The sequence below is a fragment of the Bemisia tabaci genome, chromosome 9 (assembly GCF_918797505.1).
Source record: "Bemisia tabaci chromosome 9, PGI_BMITA_v3".
Classification (NCBI taxonomy): domain Eukaryota; kingdom Metazoa; phylum Arthropoda; class Insecta; order Hemiptera; family Aleyrodidae; genus Bemisia; species Bemisia tabaci.
The window spans coordinates 37,665,565-37,690,141 of record NC_092801.1 but is presented as its reverse complement, the minus strand read 5'-3'; the positions used below and the strand labels follow the sequence as shown (position 1 = coordinate 37,690,141).

The following is a 24,577-nucleotide window of genomic DNA, read 5'->3' as shown; positions in this document are numbered from 1 at the left end:
CCGTTTGATAGGAATACGTCCCTTTTGGCCTTTTGCCGGTATATTTTTACTGATTTATCATCCATTCCGCCTTACTTTAGAAGACTGCCGTACTAGCCTCTAGCTGTTCCAAAATTTCCTTAGTAAAATCACACATTTTTGGAAATATTTGAAAATACTTTCCCTCTGATTTTTCAAGGATTTTTTTCCTACTTTGTTCTGGGATGTTCGAGAATCTCAAGAAGAAAATTTTCATGGCTTTTTCCAAAAATAAACACTCTCTGAGAGGAAATTTGGCAACTTTCGAATGCTCATACGGTGATTTTCCTCAGCACGCAGCATACTCTCATTAGAATGGAAATTCTTGAAAGTTGGCAACGCTGTTTTTGCTCCATTTAAATGTAAGTAAAACAATCGATTCTCGTTGAGGCAGATCTCACCTGAAATCGATATTTGCAATGGATTTGAATGGAGGAAAAACAGCGTTGGCAATTCTTGAAAGTCGGCAACGCTGTTTTTGCTCCATTTAAATGTAAGTAAAACAATCGATTCTCGTTGAGGCAGATCTCCCCTGAAATCGATATTTTTAATGGATTTGAATGGAGGAAAAACAGCGTTGCTAACTCGCGTGATTGTTCTTGTATTTCATTCGATTCTTACCAATGTATAGTTATCATATTATGTATAGGAACGTCATAATTTTTTTTTTTTTATAATTTTCTCATACCCTTTATGAAACTGTAAATAAAATTCTTTGCAAAAAGAATAAGAGATATTCTCAACTCTCCCTGAAACTTGATTCTATAAATGAAAAGCGGTAGCATCTATAAAAGCTCCTACGGCGCACAGTGGATCGCGTCAATAGGAGAGGTCGGAAAAATTTGGAAACTTTAAACGCTTGTAACTCCGTTTCTATAAAACTGTGAGGTTCTAAAAGTGGGTCCATTGGTGTCCTCAAGAAATTGTCTTCTTGAGGATCCCTCAATTTTTAAAATGTGACGATTTAAACATCAAAATTTGCAGTTTTAGTAAAACATGTTATGTCCGACCTCCCTAATCGACTCGATCCACTGTGCGGCGTTCCATTGGACGGCACAGAAGCGTTGTGAAACAATACGAACCTTACTATGAAACGCTAATTTTCAATAAAAATCTATTAGTAAATAATATGCTCAGATATTGAAAGGAAGGTTATTTTAAGAATAAGTTAACTGCCTTCAAGATTCCATGTAATCTTCTAATCTCTAATTGAAAATATATCCTTAAAGATTGTAAATTTGTATTAAAATGTACTAATAAAATTATCTACATTAATTTTTATCAAAATTGACAAGAATCAGTCAAAATCTTTTCAAGATTTCATCACTTACAAAGAATTTATATTTCAGAGAATTCATAATAGAATGCAAAAGCATTTTTGTAATATTTCATAGAAAAAAAAAATATTCCGTAAAAATCCTTTAAAAGCATTCTCTGGTTTACTAAGCATTTATTTACATTCCTAGGCAAGAAATATATGAACATTTTTTTAGTCAAAAATATAAAATTTACAACATGGAATAAAATAGAAAAAGTAGGATGAAATCATTTGTTGAATGCCTAGTTTCATTGCTCTCCGTTCCAGACAATATTTTCTATCCATGGCAGGTACGAAGATACTCGAGTGTAGACCCCTGGTGAATTTTCTTGGCCGCAGAATTTCCCGAACGATGTAACACCGACGAGGATATGTTGACATACGTTGTCTGGGGAAGGAAGCCCAAAGGGACCACCCGAATCACCCTGAAACAGGACATGAAATATAAATTAACTTTGTTACCGGTCAAGGGTGGCAAGTCATTTTTCAATGCAAAAGTGGATATAGTTCCTCTTGGGGAACTGTAAAAGCGGGAATCTACATTAAGTCAATAGGAGATGATTGCTAACTCGTGAGCCATGGGCATGTGACAAGAGCCTTGTGGACAGGGCTCATGAGTTAAAGAGTCCCGCCACAGATCTCTCCGTCGTGCTCGGGCTCGTTCGCTGCCGCTGACGTCACTGGCGCTTTATATTCCCCATTCATTCTTATGACCCGGGCACTAACGAGCGTACCCCATCATTCCACATGCACATACAGTTCCATTCAGCATAAATTCGTCCATTTTGAAATGACGATTTCCTCTTTTTTCCGAGTAATTCTAGATAATCATGACCTCGGCGATGAGAAAAATTCATTACCTGGCATGTGTCTGCACCACCATCGAGTTTCCCCGCGCAGAGCATGGTCTCTATGATGCCTCTTTCGAGTGCCCTATTGGGCTCCCGCCTCTCCTTGTCGTACAGTTGGTCGCACAGCGTGTTGTTGATCACCTCCAGCTTCACTTTCTGTAAAACGTCGCTCCTCTTTCCACCTGAAATAAAGTAATCATGTTTCATCGAAAATTTCAGGGTTATTGTGTTAGTCGTAGCTCGGAATCCGGTGCCTTAATAAGTTTAGCGTCCTGGCATACGCGAGACATGTGAAAGCGCCTCGGAAAAGCCGCAGTATGTTGACATATTATGCGTTTTAGACACTTCAGCTCGACGGAAAGATGGAATGACATGCGCTCCAGTTGCAATTCATGTCGGTTTTCCTCTCACTACTGACATTAACTAATAAGTTAATAAGGGTGAGTTTGAAACAACTCTTGTACGTACATCGGTAAACAGAGAAAAAAAGAAAAATTAAGCTAGAGTTAACGTAATTTGAAGAGCGTGAAGCGTGAAAGAAGCGCTCCAATTGATGTGAGAGTGTGAAGAGCTCCAATTAATGAAATCGTACGCTTTCCCAAGAGAAACCGGGTTAATCGTAGGGAAATAGCATACACTGAATAAAATATCGTTGTATTTACTAAGAAAAGTGTAAAATTACCAAGAATTCAGGGTTCTATTTGATCTCAATTTTTTCTTGGTAAAATTACCATTTATGGAATTAATAATCTTACGGAGAAATCTTGGTAAATTTTTTGAACTTTCTCGGTAATTTTACTGGACCTTGGTAAAAACGCCAATATTTGTTATCGACTGTGGTAGAATTACCGAGATAAAATGGCAAAGTCACCGGGAATTGATTACCAATAAAAGTGGTATTCTTACCTGAAAAAAACAGTAAAAATACCGGTTTTTAGGTAAGCTTACCAGTCTGTCTTGGTAAAATTACCAATAATTGGTAAAGAAAGTGAGATGGTAAAGGTACTAACGGACCTTGGTAAAAACGCCGAGAATTTTTTTCAGTGTAAAGGTATCCTAGTCCTATCATCAGTATATCGTCCTTTAAACAATCTCATGAGCATTATGTCTAAGGAGACTTCAAGGAATTGAAACCGAGACTAATTCAAGTCTTGTCGTTGGTAGGAATAAAACTTCAATGTTTTTTCCGGATATCACTCATGGCATAGCGAGTAATACGGTTTCTTCATTTGCTAGATGAAGAGTGTCGACTCATAAAAAACGCCTTCAACCAGAAAAGATACTTCCTAGCATGGCTTCAGTGGCCGAATAGTTGCGTCCTTTCAAACCCCAATAAACAGAGTGGCAGGGTAGATTAGCGAGTAATGCGGTTGCTTCATTTGCTAGATGAAGAGCGTCGACTCATAAAAAACGCCTTCGACGAGAAAAGATACTTCCTAGCATGGTTTCAGAGGCCGAATTGTTGCGCAAATTCAAAACCTCTGAACACAGTGGCAGCGTAACAAAAACACAATTAATTCAATTTGTTCGTACCCCGGCGGCTCTAAAAAATCTATCTAATTTTCTGACAAAAGAATCAAATTCAGTTAACATTTCCATCAGTTTTCCTAGTCGCTCTTAAGAAAGCGAACTCTTTTTTCACATTTATCACTTGATTCCGGCCGACACTTACAATTTACCATTGAGGTGATTCGTTGAGCTCAAGTCACGAAGTCGAACTGGCTTACGATAAATCGCATCGAATGGGTAAAAGATCTCGGCAGATTTTGAATTTTTAGCCAAAAAAAAAAAAAAAAAAAAAAAAAAAAAAAAAAAAAAAAAAAAAAAAAAAAGGATGGTAGCCTCTATAATACGCATGAGTCTGAAGAATCAGTTTCAATAAAAAAATTGGCAAAATTCAGAGGATGAAAAGCAGAACAGTGTTAAGAAAAAAATTTCACATTCGATACATTTATCGATTTCTTTAGCAAATGTGAGGTTTTGGCCGAACACTATTCTGCTTTCATTTCTCTGAATTTTGCAATTTTTTTTATTTAAAAGGATTCTTTAGACTCATGCGCGCTGGGGATATCGTCCTTTTCTTGGCTATATATATAGAGTCGCTTTATAACGCACTCTGGCGTTCTACGACACCCAAACGCCACATATGCCTGTCTTCCCAGAGGTTATCGGGCAACTGACACCGCAACATCTCTTCGTCAACGCCCTGCCGCCAACCCTTTACGGGACGTCCCCGTCGCCTCTTCCCAGGTGGTACCCAATCCAAAACTTGTTTGGGCAACCTCTCCTCCGACATTCTTTGAACATGTCCATACCAGCATAACTGCCTGGACATGACGTCGTGCACGATATCTTTCTCAACCTTCATCACCTGGCGAATTCTCTCATTACGGACACGGTCCCGTCTCGAAATGCCGGCAGATCGCCGCCAAAAATCCATTTCAGTTGCCCTCAACATTTCTTGCGTTCTTTTCGTCAAAGGCCACACTTCACTACCATAGAGCAAGATACTTTTAACGATGGCATCATATATCCGGTGCTTGTTTGCCTTTGAGATGCTTTGATCCCAGAGCACCCCGTTCAGCATCGCGATGGCTCTCCTGCCCTGGATGATCCTGTCCTTAATTGCTCTATCCATCCTTCCATCCTGATCGAGCCAAACACCGAGATACTTATACTCGTCACACTCTTCGATGCGCCGTCCATCCTCAAGCTCTATGCTTTGCCGTTGATGCGCTGCTCCCATGACCAGCTTCTCTGTCTTGGACACTAACGTCCATGCCCCATTTCCGATATTCTTCGACCAACTTCCGCGTCATGTAATCTGCATCTTCCTCATCTTGAGCTACAACGATCTGGTCATCGGCAAAGCATAGAGTATAAAGGGTCTGCCCATCAACGAGTGGAACGCCCATTCCCGCAACCTTATTTTTCCATTCCTTTAAAACGTGCTCTAGGTATACCTTAAATAGTGTTGGTGACAAACAGCAGCCTTGTTTTAGCCCTTTTGTGACGAAAAAACCTCCGGACAACTCTCCACGACATTTAATTCTTGCTATCGTCCCGTTATAAAATGATTTAATTGCCCCCACAAGTCCTTTGCTAAAACCCCTTTTTTCCAAGGCTTCCCAAAGCTTCACTAACGGCACGCTGTCATAAGCTTTCTGAAGATCCACAAACACCAAGTGCAGCTCCTGGCTGACCGCCCTTTTCTTCTCGATGACCTGGGTAATGGTGAACAGATGGTCGACGGTAGACCTACCGGCTCTAAAACCAGCCTGTTCTTCGGCTTCCTGGCCGCTCCAAAACTCTTCGACCTTTGCCTTGAGAATTTTACCATAGACCTTGCTCAAGGTTCCTGTGACCGATATACCTCTGTAATTATCGCAATCTTGTTTACTACCTTTCTTATGACTGGAAGTAATCCAAGATTCCTTCCAATCCTTTGGTATTTCGGAACCATGCAAACAGTCTTGCATGAGTTTCCTCAGATGTTCAAATAGTTTACCGGTGCCACATTTTATCAACTCCGCCGGTATACCCCCAGGTCCAGGAGCTCTGCGAGTTTTCAGCTCCCTCACAGCCTTCACTACATCTTGGAGCTGGATCTCCACGTTGGAATCTTCTTTAGTGCTTATGACTCCGCCTTGAAACTCGGGTCGCCTCTCCGTTAATAAATCTTTAAAATAGTCCTCCATCTTGTCAATTGGTATCGGAGATATGATGTCGCGCATTTTATTTCGTCGCAACCCTTTGATCACTTTCCAGCCTTCCGTACTTTTCCGGCCTCCAAGGTAGGTATTTATCTTCATACAGCTTTCTTCCCAAGCCTCATTCTTCTTCCGAGTGATGACCCGACGGACCCTTGCTTGAGCCTGTTTGTACATGATTTTATCATCCACCTTTTCTTGGCTAAAATTCAAAATCTGTTGAGATTTTTTACCTAATCGATGCGATTTATCGTAAGCCAGTTTGACCACGTCACTTAAGCATGACGAGTCACCTTCATGTTGAAGCGTGAGTGTCGGCCGGAATCAAGTGATACGACGTGAAAAAGAGTTTGCTTTCTTAAGAGCGACTCGGAAAATTGCCGGAAATGTTGACTGAATGGACCACTAGACAAGGTGCGAATTGCAGCATTCTGATGCATGTTTCTGGACCAAAATTTCACGTAAAACTCAATGCGCACAACGAAAATTACCGAAATCATCTCCTTACAAAGATAATTTATGATTCTTGATGCGCGAATTTAAACCACTTGCTCATGATAACTCAATGCTCTACGTGATTCATATCGCGCGCTGAACGTTGTCATGACAGTCTCTGCGATATAAAAATCTGGCAATCTCGATCTTGACGCTTTGGCTCAGCTATAGCAAATTGCTTATAATTTGCTATAGCTGCTATATAACGGTGGGAAATGAACATTGCTCGTTTGAGAAGCTTGCTGAAACCGTTGTAGTGCGCAATTTGACTCACGTAGAGCTTTGAGTTTCTTGTGAGCGGGCAGTTCAAATTCCTCGTAACCAATGTGAAATAAAAACGTTAATATCTTCGTTAGGAGTTGGTTTCAGTAATTTTCGTTAAGCGAATCGTGTTCTACGTGAAATTTTGGTTAAGAAACGTGTATCAGATTGTTTAAATTCGTACCTTGTCTAGTGGTCCATTTGTATCTTTTTCCTTAGAAAATAGGATAGATTTTTTAGAATTATTATGGTATGTAAGAATGATTGGGTTTTTATTGCGCTGCTACTCTGTTCAGGGGTTTTGAATGGGCTCGTCAACTCGGCCTCTGAAACAGTGGCGTGGCGTGAATTACGATATATCGATTGTTATGCCATTTAAACCTACGGAAAATAATCGATAGATAGGGTGTTCGCAGCGAACACCTTAATAATCGATTCTTTACCATAGGTTTAAATGGCATAACAATCGATAAATCGCAATTCACGCCACGCCACTGCTCTGAAACCATGCTGGGAAGTTTCTTTTGGGAAGAACAACGACCAAGGGATGTTGCGTGTACTTGAAAAGTACGAAATAAGGAAGGGCGTATTAAATCAAGAAAATTTGCTGAATGTGCAACTAGATATAGACACGTGTTCCAATGTATTGATTGAATACTGCTGCTCCCGGTGAGTAATCACACTAACTACCCATAGGTCCATTTCCTGTTCACCTCTGTTTTATCTTGTTATGCTCCTAAATAGTTTCTTCATGCAGTATGTGAAAAGCTCTTATCACTTGTCAACTCGCTCTATCCTTTCTTACCTGTACAGCTACAAACTTTTGCTACTTACTGTTTGAGCTAATTCAATTTTGTGCATGATGTACTTTAATTAGTGCTTGTTGTTTGTTATTTTGCTCTTTCGCTGATACTATGTATGCTAGCCCAGACGATAAACGCTAGACGTTTGAAAAGCTTCGGCTCCCACCTCTGCATGTACTATATTGTGTAAGTAAAAACAATTATGAGCATCAAGGTTCCTGTTTTAATCCTTAATTTGTTAAGTTATATTTTCTCGACGAAGGCGTTATTTATGAGTCGATACTCATCATCTAGCAAGTGCTAGACGTTCCAGTTCGGCCACGTCAGATAGCTTGACGAATCACCCTAAATCGCGGGCCAAAAATGTTTTGTTCTAACCAAATTCAGTGTAGCCCCATCCGGTGGCTTCGGGGAGTCGGTGCAGTTCTCCCCCCTGATGGAGACAGGACGGCCGGATGGAGGCGCTGAAAGAGATCTTCCTTTCGAGGCGGATGAGAGCAATGTCGTTGTACTTTCGGTCGTCCCTGTAATCGGGATGCACTATTGTCGACTCCACCCGAACGTCCACAGGGTTCGCTCCGTCATCCTCGTTGTTCAGGATCAGCTCGCCCAGTCGAACCTGCACAGGATCCCCTCTGAAAAACAGCACGCAATTCGATTTTAATATCTCTAGCTAGAGTACCTATATTGAGAGAGTATGGCCACTGGGCCCCATGGAGAGGTTTAGGACCCAAAAATGGCGGTGCGTTGTTTTGCTTTTTGTGGAAGGGAGGGGGGTCATTGCCAACTTTTGACGGTTTTCACCAACCGCACTTGCTGCCAACCTTACTGCATCTAAGATAATTTTTCTCAAAAATTGCACACGATTAGCCTTAAAAATATGTAAAGAAGTCGCAATAGTGCATTTGGGTAAATTTCTCGTTACGATAAGCAAAGAAAACTACATTTTGAGTCATTTTGCATTACATTAATTTAAGGCGTCCGCCATTTTTGGGTCCTAAGGGCTCCATTCAGCCTAAGATGGCTGAGCCAATCAGAGGTGGTAACTCCAGTGGCCATACTCTCTCAATATAGGTACTCTATCTCTAGCTGCATATGATAGGCGAAATTATGGCCTTGGATCATAGAGTACATAGAGTCGTAATGTAAGTGGGAGAGCTGGCGCCATGTTCTACTCGACGAATTCCGAGCCCGGTGTGCGCCGAGTTCGGGTCGCTTTTTCGATACATTTTCGATCCAAAATGGCGGTGTGGGGTACGTGGTAATTCCTATCTCCTTTGTTGTTGTTGTCATCGGATGGCCGGGTACCCGTGTATCGCAAACAATCGATTGAGTATCGAAAAAGTGACCCGGCGTCACACAGGAGTCTCGGAATTCGGGACATGGAAAATGCTTGAAAGTGGCGCCAGCTCTCCCACTTACATTACGACTCTATCTACTCTATGCCTTGGATTCACACCTAGATAAACTGGACAAAAATCGCTTGGATCTATACTAACGTGCAAAGGAAAAATGCCGTATAAACATTCGAGAGTTGCCAAATTTCCTTCGATTAAATGTTCAATTTGTAGGAAAGTTATGAAAATTTTGCTTCAAAAGTTTCAGGAGCCTTACGTGACATTACGAACAAAATTATCTGAAAAATCGGAAGGAAAATGTTCATGAATGTTCCAGGAAATTCATGTTTTATCAAGGGAAGTTTGGCAACGCCTGAAGGTTCATACGGCGTTTTTCCTTCGCACGGCAGTATAATCCAGGCTCTTAAAAACATTGACGAGACAAAATATTCTTGATTCTATGGGACTTTTGGCTTGAATCAAAAGGAAATCCGCCTAAATCAAGAGGCTCGGCTCTTCGATTCAAGGAAAAATCTTATTGAATCAAGAGTATTATTTCCTATCAACATTATTATGAGTCTGGACTCTAGATCCAAACGACTTTTTTTCTCAGGGAAGGTTTCAAATTTAGGCATTGTAATTTATGTTCCCTCATTAAAATTTCGTGTAGAACACGGTTTGGACCGCGCTAAGCAGAAATGAAGCAAGCCACATCAGACATCGCCAAATTTAATTGAGAAATTTAATTTTCACATTATAACGGCTGTGCGGATTTTTGTGCAAATCTCAGTGTATCGTCTGCCTAGCACGAAACAAATTCCTTAAAATTTTCGAACAAGGAATCCCAACAAACGCTCTCTTATAAAAAAATTAATTGCCCAGTTAAATTTGGCAATAGTTGATGTGGCTGAATTCCTTTCTGCTAAATGCGGCCCCTCTGTGCAAAGAAAATTATCAGAAGTATTTCTGATTAAAAAACTATCGTTTATCCATACATACACTGTTAATAATGGAGGAGTGAAATTCAGTACTGGGCACTATATAGCCCCCAAAATCCCCAGCTTTAACCTATTTTTGGCGCTGTATAGATTTTTTTTTAATGTTTATTCAATGTATAACTCCCCGGAGGAATTATATTAAATTTCTTCACAACACCTTATAAACTCTGGTACAGAATTTCAGTCCGAAATGTTTAACGGTGTAAATTCAAAAAGTTCCCGCTCGTGAAAAAACCTAAATCTACTTGGAAGGAATCGTTCACTAAACGTCACCTCAACAGCTGCTGGCGGTTGACAATATGAAGACCTCATCTCGACGCCTTGGCTCAGCTGTTGCGCGGTTTTTACGAGCAGTTAAAAAACACAGAATGGAGAAAGAGCATTGTTCGATCATAAGAAGCATCCCGGAACCGTTTTGATTTTAGCGCGCGATTTGATTCACGTAGGCACTGGTTTTAACAACTTGGGAGAATTAATTTTATTCTGCTTTTTCTTTTGTGGCATGTAGGTACAGCTGAACGATCGTGCAAGCATTTCAAGAATTGCATACGTTTGGTCTCATACGCCTCATAAGCTGTGAAATGGACAATACGTCGGCAGTGGCGTGGCATGCTATGCGATATATCGATTGATCTGCCATTTAAACCTATAGAAAAGGATCGATTAATAGGGTGCTCGCAACGAACACCTTAATAATCGATTCTTCACCGTAGCTTCAAATGGGAAAATATCGGATAACCGATCATTCACACTGAAAAAAAAATATCGGTGTATTTACTAAGAAAAGGGTAAAATTACCAAGAATTCAGGGTTCTATTTGATCCCAGTTTTTTCTTGGTAAAATTACCATTTATGAATTGGTAATTTTACCAAGAAATCTCGGTAAAATTGTTGAACTTTCTCGGTAATTTTACTGGACCTTGGTAAAAATGCCAATATTTTTTATCGACTGTGGTAAAATTACCGGGATAAAATGGCAAAGTTACCGGGAATTGATTACCAATAAAAGTGGTATTCTTACCTGAAAAAACAGTAAAAATACCGGTTTTTAGGTAAGCTTACCAGTCTATCTTGGTAAAATTACCAACAATTGGTGAAAAAAGTGAGATGGTAAAGGTACCAACGGATATTGGTAAAAACTCTGAGAATTTTTTTTCAGTGCACGCCTCACCACTGCGCGTCGGAGACGGCCATTTTTGAATAACTAATGGCCGGATTCCTAATCCTGGTCTTGTTGATTCATAATCTGCACCGAAAAAATTTGAAAGAAGAAGAGGGGATAGAAAACCCGTCTGACTTTAATGCGGGTGTAACATGCGAAACGAGTGAACTTACAAGCTGGTGCCGATGCAGTGCGCGGCTGTCAAAACGAAGTTCTCACTTATGAGGGTGCCTCCGCAATAGTAACCCAGACGACCTCGGTTCTTATAAGCTAGCGCGACCTGCAAGCAATCAATCATACCATTTCCTATTCAAATGAATAAATAGGTCAATCATCTTACTAAAAAAAAAGCTAGGTTGATTTCTTTAGATACGGCGCTCTCTTTCCTCTATACTTGTTCGATGCGTTTGCTAATGAGAGACTGTCATTAAAAAGCCAAGATGACGCCATCCTAACTTTCTTGATTACTTCTTTTACAAATTATCGTGGTTTTCGTATCGTACAAAAAATAAACAAAGGAACATGTGCGTAGTACTTGATAATGGGCCTGTTGCAAACTTTTGCTAGATCAAAAATTAGAGTTGTTACTAGTAGTGTCACAAAAATCACGATGAGCGCATCGGCAAAGTCTGAAATACACTCCTTTCTTTACAATTTTTGTAAAAAATTTGCGTTTCTTCGAGCTTCCCGCTGTAAAAACTATTACCACGGAACAGGTGAATATTTCGTTAGAGGAGTCATCCCATCCAACCCCTGCTCACAAGGATACCACGCAATATTCAACACGCCAATCTGCCTAAACACATGTGACGGAACGATGATTCTAACCACCTGTTAACAATCGGCGTGTTTACACTCACATTTTTCTCGCGTTGATAGATATCTGCCTTGATTGACCTCGTGCTGTCCTCAACTTGCGCGCGGAAATGTCAGCCATGTTGAGTAGGGAACAAAAGGAATGACTCCGCTAACGAAATGTTCACCTGTGCTGTAGTATCCTTTTCGAAGCAGGAAGCTCGAAAAAACGCAAATTTCTTACGCAAACTGTGAAGTAACGAGTGCATTTCAGATGCTTTGCCGATGCGCTCATCGTGATTTTTGAGACATTATCTGTAAGGAACAATTCTTTTTTTTGCCCTGGCAAAAGTTGCAACAGGCCCATTCAATGAGCTACACGGATTTATTTGGAGACTTTAACACAGGACAAGAAAAAACAACTGCCAACTTCGGCGTGCGAATTGATGGTTCTTATCACGTATCAACTTACTTGAAAAGCACACAAGTGCACGAAGATAAAAGCTTGAGGTTGGACAGTATAAAGAACACAGCGGGCTGATCATTGACAGTGATAAAAAAAAGCTACGGACAAAGGAGGCAAAAAGCATATCGACGGTGAAACTACCAAACCACGTATCTCGGTTTGCGACGTCGCAGACTTCCTGTGATACTTCATTTTTTAAATGAAAAACTACTTAACGTCCAGTCTTGAAAATTTCTGTGATTTTTCCTCTTCGTGCGGAGAAAATTCTGTGAAAATTTCAAGGAATGATATTGATTTAGTCTACTTCAAAAAAATAAAATGCGAGCGTAGATTTTTAAACACCGCAAACGAGATATGTGGTTTGGTAGTTTCACCGTCGATATGGAGCTATCTTGATGGTAGAGGCGGGGGGTTGCAATGGACAAAGGAGGTAGGTGATAGACTAACTAAAGACAGCCCACGAGAGACCGTATAGTTAGTTCATCATCTTCTCCCTTACTCTGTAAGAACCACTCATTTCAACCAATGGGATCGCCCCATACTTTCTATGTCTTATTTGTCTATCAGTTTCAATAATTATATGGCCCGCTGTAGTGGATTCCTGCCAAGCTGAGAGGAAACACGACCTGAACATTCTAATGTAGCTAAATTTCTTCCGTTGAGGGATTTATTTTTGACGAAAGTTATGAAGAATTATTATAAACAATTTTGGATACTATAGATTATGTTGTGAATAAATTATTCAAACGTATTTCAGGGAGCTCATAAAGTCTCAGATGGACTGTAGCAACGCCTAAAAGGTCGCACGGCGTTTTCCTCAACATGGTAGATTGAGCATATATTTGCGAAGAGTTCTAGGCGCTGAATATTGAAATAGATGAAGATAGAATGATAAAGGAATGGACAAAGAAGACAGAGGGAAAATGGAGCGATCTCATTGGTCGAAACGGGTAGTTATTACAGAAAGGGGGATAATGATAGAATAACTATCAGGTCCCTCGTCGATTGCCGTTAGTTAGTCTATTACTTACCTACCATGTCCATTGCAACCACCCGCTTCTACAAATAGGATTGATCCATTTTCTCTTTGTTTCCTTTGTCTATTATTACTTATCAAATTCGATGATTAACCCGGTGATTCCATCCTTATGATTTTCATAGTATAAATATAAGAATCAGGCAATACTTCTGCGCCGGTTTCAAAAAAAAAAAAAAAAATAAAAATTGAAACCTGATGCAAATGCAGGAGACAATTCAAGGAACAGAATTTGATGCCCAACAGTCTCTTTTTGAATAAGATGTTTTGCCGTTTTGTGTTCTTAATGAGGAGCTGCGGAAGGGTGCCATAAATTAATCTGAATATATAATACTCACATTAAAATCGCTCGAAACACCTGCATCACATGCGCGAAGAATAGTGCTCTTGGTCTTCGAAGAGGATACCCTATTACGCAGTCAAAATAGTGCAGAAAAATTCTACGAGACACCTTACACTGTGCGTCCATTGTGTAATTTACTGCCAAAATCTGCCAACGTAAAGTGATATTACGTCGATGTAAATTCAAGTGCGCTCCACTCAACCCGGTTGGTCAAGTAATTTCCATCATAAACTACGGATCGCGACTCGCCGGCAGTGAAAGTTTGACACCGGAGATGAGTCATACGGAAACGTGATACTGACAACTCTGAGCGATTTAAATTAAGCACCCCGTAAATTAAGAGCTTCCAGACTTTTGGAAGACCAAAAGCCCCGTAAACTAGAGTACCTGTCTAGCGAGAGTATGGACAAATCGCTTCTTGGAGGGCTTAGGGCCCAAAAGTGCAGCCACCCTTCTAACCAACTTCAAACGCACAAAATTTCACTGCCAGTCTGCAGATTCCAATTCTAACCAAGATGGCGAAGGATGTACATAAATGAGCGTTCTTCCGCAAAAATGAGTAAATTTATGCAAAAACTAAGTCAAGTACGTGCTTTATAAACGATGCTTCGTAACAATTGTATTAATAAATCGCTCTGGATAATTGAAATTCATAGGTTGGCTGCATTTCTGAGCCCTAACTTCATTCGCAGAGGCATCGGTGAAGGCCTGATGGATTTTCGGAGTTTCACATCTGTCTATACTCTCGCTGTACAGGTATACTCTACCGTAAACGACTGCAGGGGCTTCTAATTCAGAAGTTTGATCATTGTAACTGAACATTCTGCTTGACTGATCTTGTGCATGAGCAAAAACACGTTACAAATAGTTTACGTTGTTGAAACTAATCGTGTCTAGAGTGTAATTTTGCAACTGTCCGTGCTGCCACGCGTATTTTAAAATGTATGAACCATCAGCGTCAAGCTTCAACTGGAGAAATCGTACATCAAATCAAAGTAAACTTTATCACAAATTTTGAAGACAATACTCAGTCAACAGTGTTTGTGACTACCAAATCGCGTAACAGAAATTTCGACAATTTTAAATTAACCATGGCGAACTTGTCATGCTTGCAGAGGGTGTTGCAAAACATCATATAAGAGCAAATGCGTACACAGAATGACCCTTTCTCTGGGCTTTCCTCGAGGAGGTAAACGGTTTTCCTGCTTCTTTTAAATTGTCGAGACGTCAGTGAGGAATTTTAGAATTCCACTCGGAAAACCCTAGTTTACACAATAAAAACACTCTCAAGCTGCTGGTACACTTTTCCTCGATGAAATAACCATGTTATTTTTTTTTTTTATTTGCAGCGGTTGGAAATGACTCATGAGAGAACATGAAAAGGACACCCTATTTACTGCAAATGTGGAAATGTGACCTTCGGTTTCGGATGAGATATATTTTGTGTGGAGTATTAACAGAAGTCACCAATATATTTCATGTTTTGAGTTCATGGTTTTGTGTCCAGGTAAAATCACTGGATATGCTCTTAAGGGCGAATAAGGACAAGTGTAAGAGCTTTCTTTAGCCCTAAAGTTGATAGAAACTTTAAAAAGCAAAACAAACAGTGGCGTGGCGTGCTTTGCGATTGATCGATATTTCCCCATTTGAAGCTTTGGTAAGTAATCGATTATGAGGGTGTTCGCTGCGAACACCCTGTTTATCGATACTTTTGCAAAGGTTTAAATGGCCGATCAATCGATATATCGCAAAGCACGCCACGCCACTGAAAACAAAGTTTCTTTCTTACAATTTTTTTTTAGCGGACATCACCTAAAGACTCCTGTTAAGTATTGACGTTGCACTGAAAAACGTAGTATTCGGTGTCTTGGGGTCAATAAGAATGGAGTTTTCTGTTGATAATATTTATTTATACCTATTGTAGGACCCTAGGACTTACCATGTGCGGAAATTCATAGAGAGCGGCATCTTCCCCACCGACGACTGCTACACCGAAACTGGCCTGAGGACAGCTATCCCGGAAGGAAGATTCTGACTGACCAGCTTTTGTCAGTTTTTTGTACTCTGCACACTCTATTAAAAAAAGATACAATTCAAGTTAGTATTTCATTCGCATGTATTTCCTTTAACAGCTCGGATTTTCTGTACGAAGTGGTTTCGTTATTAGGAGTCGGTATTTCAAATTGAATTTCCCCTGTACATAATTTACAGGAGCGATCCTAAAACTCAAATCTTCGATACACAAAATGTTTTTTTTTTTTAAAATAGTGGGTAATATTGGATACTTTCAAGGAAAATTAATTCAATGAAAAAGGTTTTTCGGCGTTATACACAATTTTTTCGAAGAACATTTCAACTAGAATTAGCCTATGTACCTTAATCAGTGTTTAATTTCCTCTGGTATTTTATCTCTTTTACAAGAATATCAAGAAACGTTCCGACTTGAAATTTTGTGAGTAATTTCTGTATAAGCTGAAGAAAACTTACACTAACTTTTAAGACGATTGTTCCGAGTTCTATTCGAAAAAGAAAGCATGCTCGGAAATTAATCAACGTAAAATGCGGTTGGGCTAATTTTGCTTAAAATTCGTCCGATTATCACCTAACGTATTTCTTTTTTAGTTTTTGTATTTAATTTGGCATTTTTCCAGATTTCATTCATTTTTCAAAAGTAAAAGCTCTAAAAATAATCTAAGGATGATTATTTTAGACCATCAAATGGTGAATTGAAACTCAGATAAGATTAACACCAAATCCAGCCAGTAAAGCGGTGGTCGTAGGGAAACGTAAAGGAACGTAATTTCATTTTAAGGGTGAAAAACTGACCCAAAAAATTAAATTTTTAGAGGGATGTGACTTGGCAACTACAATTCAAGATTTAACCAATTTTTGCGTTTGATTTGAGGAAAAATCAGCGCAATTTTTACTTGAAAATGACCATCGATTTCGTAGAAATGGCTCTCACTGTGGGTGAAAATTTCTCAAAATTGAGATGCAGTTATGTCGTTTCGCTAGCGCGACGACAAATTGTAATAGTTATGTGGCAGTAAAGAGCTCTGATCGGCGTTCGAGCTACAATTTAAGTAAAACTTCATGAATTTGGTTGGCACATTTCATACCCTGCCAAACCCTAATCTTAAAGACGTGAAAGTTACTTACTAGTTTCACTAATCCTTGGCGCTTTGACCTGTGACCTAGTCGGCTTGGGTGGATACCGGGGTGGACTTTTTGGTATTTTATCTTTTTTTACAGGAATATCAAGAAACGTTCCGACTTGAAACTTTTTGAGTAATTTTTGTATAAGTTGAAAAAAATTTACACAAACTTTCAAGACGATTGTTCCAAGGTCTGTTCGAAAAAGAAAGCATGCTCGGAAATTGAACAACGTAAAATGCAGTTGGGCTGATCATGCTTAAAATTCGTCCGATTGTCACCTAACGTATTTCTTTTTTAGTTTTTGTATTTAATTTGGCATTTTTCAGATTTCAATCATTTCCCTAAAGTAAAAGCTCTAATAATAATCTGAGGAGGATTATTTTAGATCATCAAATGGTGAATTGAAACTCAGATAAGATTAACTCCAAATCCAGCCAGTAAAGCGGTGGTCTCCCTGACGAAGGAACGTGATTTCATTTCAAGGTTGAAAAACTGACCCAAAAAATTTAATTTTTAGAGGGATGTGACTTGGCAACTACAATTCAAGATTCAACCAATTTTTGCGTTTGATTTGAGGAAAAATCAGCGCAATTTTCACTTGAAAATGACCATCGATTTCGTAGAAATGGCTCTTATTGTGGGTGAAAATTTCTCAACATTGAGATGCAGTTATGTCGTTTCGGTAGCGCGACGACAAATTGTAATATTTATGTGGTAGTAAAGAGCTCTGATCGGCGTTCGAGCTACAATTTAAGTAAAACTTCATGAATTTGGTTGGCACATTTCATACCCTGCCAAACCCTAATCTTAAGGTGAATCCAGGCTTGGAACTTCGCGATTTGGCCACCACGTCGCGCTGCTCAGAATAGCCGTATATATTTGCCAAAATAATAAAAACCGTAATACTTATTCAAGATTGGAGATCCAGGGTATATGGCAACATACTTAAGGAACACTGAGTAAAAAAATCTTCTCAAAATTCCCCAAAATAAAGTCGTAACTACGGCGGAAAGTAATTCCCATTGCGGCAATGGGAGAGAGAGAGACAGAACATGAGGGATTCGGTTGCGCGCTCAGCTGCTGCCGCTGAGCTGAAAGTTTCAGCCGTACTTTCTCAGCGCTTGTAATTCTAATTGCCAATATTTTTGGCTCCAAAAATCAAGCAAAAAATGATCTATATCTTGTGGATCTGCTTTTTGTAATTTGAGGAATCTTATTTCAGTAATCGTAGAAGGAAAGTGAAATTCTCAGTGAAGACTGGTGGCGCTATCTCTAATCTTGAATTATCCCTAATCGAACACTGGATTCACCTTAAAGACGTGAAAGTTACTTACTAGTATCACTAATCCTTGCCGCTTTGATCGGTGACTTATTCGGCTTCGGTGGATACCTGGTTGGACTGTCCGTGTATGTAGTTGATGCTTCACCCGGGAAGACGATGGCCTCGTAGCCAGTATTTTGCCTCGAAGTTTTGTAACTGAAGACTGAAACAGAAATCAATACGAATCGAGATGAGTATTGATGGAAAGTGTTTTGAAGGGTGGCACAAAGTAGAATAGGAAAATAAGGGAATTTTAGCGATTATTTATTGTTCAGGGAGTTAATATTTTTATTAGGTGAAAACGAAAACACAAGAAAAACGCGTGACCAAGGTTACAAAACAACACATTTTCTCTAAAAATACCGCGCGCTCGCTGATGGGCTGGGGATTGCCTCCTATCATTTGTTTGTTTGTTTGTTTGTTTGTTTTTTTTTTTTTTATCAAAGATTGATTGGTGGCGCCCTCTGTGGTTTGAGTTGCAAACCTGAAAGTGTAGTTAATCTTGCCGCCGGGGTGCGGACTTCTGCCATACTGCCGTGATAGCGAAGAGAGCCGTAAGTGCAAAATTTTCGAAATCGAGTTTTCTTTAAAATTCGTCTGAACTCTTTTAGATGAAATTACTGACACAGCTAAAACAGCAAAGTTCATCCTAATTTAATGAAAACGAGACGTATGTAAAAGCCATAAGTGCACAAAAAATGACACAGTTTTTTTTCAAGACAGCCGTAGATGCATGAGAGCCAATGAAAACAGTGCTTTCCAGTAAAGTGCCGCCCTCTTCTGCCAATTTCTAACGTGAAACTGTGTTTGTTGTGCGTCCAAAACGCAACCACGAAAGCATGCAGAAGATAGCACTTACGGCTATCTTGCCTAACAATAACCTAGCGTGAAAATGAAAAATACCCTTTTTATGTAATGGAAATAATCAGTCGATTTTGAATCATCCATACGATTTCTAGGAGTCTTCCGGACGATTAGTGGCAATTTGATTAAGAACGGAGGCTTCTTTCAAGAAAATGATCTTGTCAGAAGCTACTGAGTCCGTTTTCTCAAAACTTCATTTTTGCACTTACGGCTCTCTTCGCTATCACGGCAGCATAGAGCTTCTGTGATAAGGTCACTTTTTGTTATCACGAACAGGGTCCTAGGTGTTGCGATTTTTATATTTCTGTAAATATGCGTGTTGCCTAGTTGAGGAGAGGGTTGAAACCACCCCGAAACATCCCGGGCTTTCGTTATTTTTTGGCCTTAGTTACACGTTTTTTTGTGTGTTTTTTTCTACTTAAATCATTTTGAGCTTTGGGGCACCTGCCGGGATATAAAAAGGAAACGCTCGGTATGCCATAACTTTGTGTCACAAGTGGAAAGTCCCAATTTGAAAATTTTGATATTTTGAAGGGGGGGCGCTCTCCTCCCTGGCCTCCCTTCCATTACTCCCCCTCCGAAGTCCCTTTCTTCGAATATTAGGACAATAGTCCAAACCAGAACCTTTTAACTAAATCGTTTAAAAAGTTATTGCGCATCGAGCGTTCCTTTTGCACATACCGGTATGTATATAAATCTTATTGTAAGTCCAGCTTTCCAATATAGGAGGGCAGCCTTTGGAAAATTAGTATATTTAGATTGAAAAACTAGGATAGTTGGATTGCATTTTGCAAAAATGAACCACTAGCATTGCAATGTTAATAAGATTGTGCAACTTCTTTTGTCTTGGAGGAAAAACCCGATTATCCCTGAATAGTTTCTATTTTACTGGCTAAAAACTGTAAATTAAAGACAAAAATTACCATCTAAATTTCATAGTTTTTCACAATTTCCGCAATTTTATTGCAAAGGATGAAGTTGCACAATCTTAGCATCATTGCAATGCTAGTGGTTCCTTTTTGCAAAATGCAATCCAGTTAAAGAACTTAAAAAATTAACGGTACGAAATAACTTGTTCGCTGGCTCCTACGTATGTACACAGCACCGATTACATTTCGCCTACATCAACTATCACAACTCCCATGATATCAAATTGCATGCCCACATAAATGAAGGAACTCTCGTATCGCTCAACATTCGCTGACATTCTACTCATACATTAACCACACGTCAATGTAAATGATCTCCAATTGTCTTCATTAATTAAATGTTATGAGGAATTTATGACGAATAGATTACATCGTTTTAAAATATTACACTATATTCGTCAAAAACGGGGATGGAATGACATAAAAGCATATTGTCCTTAAAGAATTGTAAAGTTGCAAATCCAGTAAGGAATCTTCCCATTTTCACTATTGATCATCTGAATTTTCAAGCTATGCCTGATATTTTCCTTGCTTTTTTCCTCTCTTCCTTTGGTGCTTTCTAGTTCTGTTCTCTTTTAAAACACTCAAAATCGTGACTCTCTTGTTGATTGCTGCTGATTTTTTGAATATAAGTATGCTAAAAGGAACCATGTGCAAATGAATAAAATTAAAAGGAACCATATGTGAATAGAATTAGCGCGCCTTACAGTTCCTTTTTACTCTCATACGTTCATAAATATTTCCCATTACTTAAAACGCTGGTACATCAACCCTAATGAGTGCTTCTTTCAAGCACTGCGACCTTTTATGATCATTTGGATTTCCGCTGTGTGGCAAGACACATATTTGACCTTCATTAATAGGCAAAAAAGCTCCTTTGAGTTGAAATAGTCGCATCCTTACACTGGTAAAAAAAACCTCTTGGTTCAAGAGTGCAGTTTCTTGCCGCCGGATTTAAAGAGTCTGGACTCTTGTTTCAAGCGGATTTTGAATTGAGTCAATGCAAAATCCGCTTGAAACAAGAGTTCAAGACTCTTAAATACGGCGACAAGAAACTGCACTCTTGTACCAAGATGTTTTTTTTTACCAGTGTAACAAATTACCTATACTGCCTAGCTAAGGAAAAACGCCGTATGAACATTCGAGAGTTGCCAAATTTCCTCCGATAAAATGTCTAGTTTTGAGAAAAGTTATCAATATTGTTACTTGAAAATGTTAGACTGTGTAGAACAAAGTGCGAGCGACATTCCCTGAAAAATCGGAAGAAAAATGTTCATAAATATTCCCAAAAATTCGTGATTTATCAAAGGAAATTTGGCAACGCCTTAAAGCTCATCTGGCGTTTTTCCTTAGTACTGCAGTATAAGCGGCATGTATTATGGTCTGATTTAAAGTGGTAATAGTCTTGCAGAAGTTGTTTGTACAGTTCATAGATTTTCCTGGGATGGGCATGCAGATTCTTGCAGATCCCTCTTCATTGATAGAAAAGCCCCTTTGAACCCTCTTTTATACCGGGGCCTCTGTCTGTGCCTTTTGGGCCCCCTCAGTCAAGCGCCTCTTGGGCCCCCTCAACCAAGTGCCTCTTGGGCCTCCTCAATATCACGCTTCTGGCCTCTCAAAAAAAATTCCCTAGTTTCCTCATGCAAAAAAATTTACTTATTCACGTTATCAGTCTAATAACTGAAGTTGTTTCTCTGTGCCAACCATTCAATGCAAATATACGATTTTCTTCAAACTTGTTTATACAGACAGCCCAAGTCCGCTTAATCACTTCAATAGAGAATTTGCAAGTGTCTTAAATTTTGTGAATTTCATCTATAAAATGATACTCCTAGGGAAACTGAGTACGAGGATATCCTTGGTTTCAAAATTGGACGATTATTAGAGAGAATATGACAACATTTGCTGAAATACATGTGTTTTAATGGACAATGCTGCCAGATGACGTCATTAGGCGGCACATTTTCTCACTGTTGAATGTATTTTTCTCCAATTTCCCACGTTACCAAAAAATTATGAAAAATACTGCAAACCCAGCTCGTTAGGCACTTTCAAATGAAGCAATAAAATGTGTGCAAATTCTCCATTTGTGGTCGTAATCACTGCGCTCTTTACCCCATCATCAGCGTCAACATACGCATAAACAAACGCACCTGTCTGTCGGCGAGGGAGCGCCGAGCCCCTCGGGGCGCCCCCCTCAAAATCCTGAGCGAGCACATCCACACTAACACCAACACACAGCACAAAAATCCACCGCAGCGAGAAAAAGCTCATCTTGGCGATTCCGTTCACATCCAGAAGTCACCCGCAATCATCACAAAATCACCAGAAAATCACAAAACTAACAGCGCGATCAGATTGAGCGTTTTTGCAGCCGAAGATCCCGTACGATGTGCAGACGAGCAGGGCCTCTGTATCTTCTTCTTCACAGAGCAGGAGGAGCTGGTGGAGTGTGCTTGCAGCTCACTCGGACTCCAATGATTCAACTCTTTGCTCATAATGGCGCCAAGGACAAATTTAACTCTCGGAGAAAAATTTAACTGCTCAGCTCAAGGAATTGACCTTTTTGATTGATGAGATTATAAAGTTCTAAAAGAGTCCAAACCAAGTCCTAACCAGGAAAATTCTCAAAACTCTTTGGCAAGATACTTTTCTGATATAATTTAAGGATTAAGATGATTCGATGCAGGCCATTTTTTGTGTCAGAGCGACGTGCGATATATCGCATCGATCTGTTCCATAATTTTAGCTACTTGTCATTTTTATCGAATTTTGAGATCGCACTTCTGTTGTCATGAGACTTAAGAACTCATATACCAAATTTGACAAATAAATTCAACGTAATAAAGGCGTGGTTTTTCTAGAGGAAAAATATAGCATTCAAGTGCAGCGTCGATATCAGTATCGAATGCGATATTTTTCCTCTGAAAAAAACACGGCTTTATTACGTTGAATTTCCTTGTCGAATTTGGTACATGAGTTCTTAAGTCTCATGACAACAGAAGTACGATCTCAAAATTCGAAAAAAATGACAAGTAGCTGAAATTATGGAACAAATCGATGTGATATATCGCACGTCGCTCTGACACAGAAAATGGCCTCCATCGAATCACCTTAAGGAGGGAGAATTTTTAGAATATCTGGAGAAATCACAAGCTTGTGTGGGGGCCCCAGCGTTCTGAGGAATTGAAATTAATCTTAAACATACCTATTTATAATTTGAATTTTGATGGAAAATAAAGAAGGGGGCTTCATCATCCCCGGTACCTTCGTCGTCAACTTCCAACTTGGCACCTTCGTAGAGGGACGATTCGACCCGTTTTTACAGGGGTGGAGTAGCTTGGGCCATAAGGGCAATTGCCCCCTTAATGGAGGAATTGCATGTGCGAGGAATTTGCGATTTGACTGTCGATTCGTTTGTAAAAGTTCGCGAGAAACACGATGGTGCCTCTGGTTTGCTCTGAAATCATCTCCCAAGCTCAAAAGAAGCTCTCAAGTGGAGGCCAAAATGGAGGGGACGTCCTACGCTATCCTGAGAGTCCACCTCTACATCGAAACAAACGCTCCATGCAAAGATAGGGAGCAAATACATTGACAGGGCTGCTGTGATTTCAGTTTTATAGTCGCCCCAAATAAAGTGGCAGCCCTGTCAATGTATTTGCTCCCTATCTTTGCACGGAGAGTTTGTCTTGATGTAGGGGTGGACTCTCAGGATAGCGTGGGATATCCCCTCCATTTTAGCCTCAACTTGAGAGCTTTCTTTGAACTTGGGAGTTGATTTCAGAGAAAACCAGTGGCACCATCGTGTTTCTCGCAAACTTTTACCTAGGAATCAACAGTCAAATCGCAAATTCCTCACACATGCAACATCTCCATTTTGGCTCTAGGGGCCGTTGGGGGCCCCAGTGCAAGGTAGAGTCCCTTCATACTGACAATGAGAGTCAAGACAACAACCCCTCATGGAGTCACAAACGGGAATAAAGATCACAAAAATTGGCAGTTTTTCGTAATCTTCGATCGGCTCATTCTCAAATTCCTTTCTCCGTCCCTTCTCTCACTCCGTTTGTTCCTTGTCGAACCCGTAATTCCTCGGTCCATTTCAGATTATAATCTTTGCAATCGGTGAAAATGTAATCTTTATTCCCGTTTGTGACACTGTGGAGGCCAAAAATACGGGAACCAATCAGAAATGGATTCACATTGTCTTGACTGTCAGTATAAAGGGGCTCTAGTGCAATGTAAGTGACTCTTGCAGACCCCTTTGGCCGAAACGCAGGTTCTTGTTCCCCCGTCTGAGCCGTGCATGGCGCGAGATTTGAATTTCAACAACTTTGCGGTCTTGGCCGAAAACAAATATGACCGTCGCCAACGACAAAAATGAACAAAGATCCACTTCACTTAAAGAAAATGGACGTTCATTCTCAAAGCATTTGATTGCACTAAATTTACTCGTTTTTATCAACAACAGACGGTCATAATTGTTTTCGGCCGAGACATCAGTGTTCTTGGAATTCAAATCTCGCGCTACGGCCCCAGTAGCGGGAAAAAAAGCTGCGTTTCGGCAATAGAGGTCAGAAAGAGGATACCTATATACGTTTTGTGAGTGTGTCGCACTAGGTGGTTTTGAAAGGCCCCCAGGGCTTTTTCTTTTCAATCCTTTAAATTCTCTAGAATTTTCAAGGAGGTCCAGTGCCTCTTTGCTCCGACGTTTGTG

The 24,577-nt window shown here is 39.9% G+C and overlaps 1 protein-coding gene across 1 annotated transcript; it reads right to left on the bottom strand.

The window, feature by feature from the left end:
• Window positions 1-831: 831 nt before the first annotated feature.
• LOC109043923 (serine protease snk) lies at window positions 832-15,652 on the bottom strand. Its single transcript, XM_019061286.2, has 5 exons — window positions 15,533-15,652; window positions 11,127-11,233; window positions 7,835-8,091; window positions 2,197-2,369; window positions 832-1,761 (listed from the first exon to the last, which is right to left on the bottom strand). The coding sequence occupies exons 1-5, from the start codon at window positions 15,533-15,535 to the stop codon at window positions 1,585-1,587; spliced, it is 717 nt and encodes a 238-aa protein (XP_018916831.2). The 5' UTR covers window positions 15,536-15,652; the 3' UTR covers window positions 832-1,584.
• Between the last annotated feature and the right edge of the window lie 8,925 nt (window positions 15,653-24,577).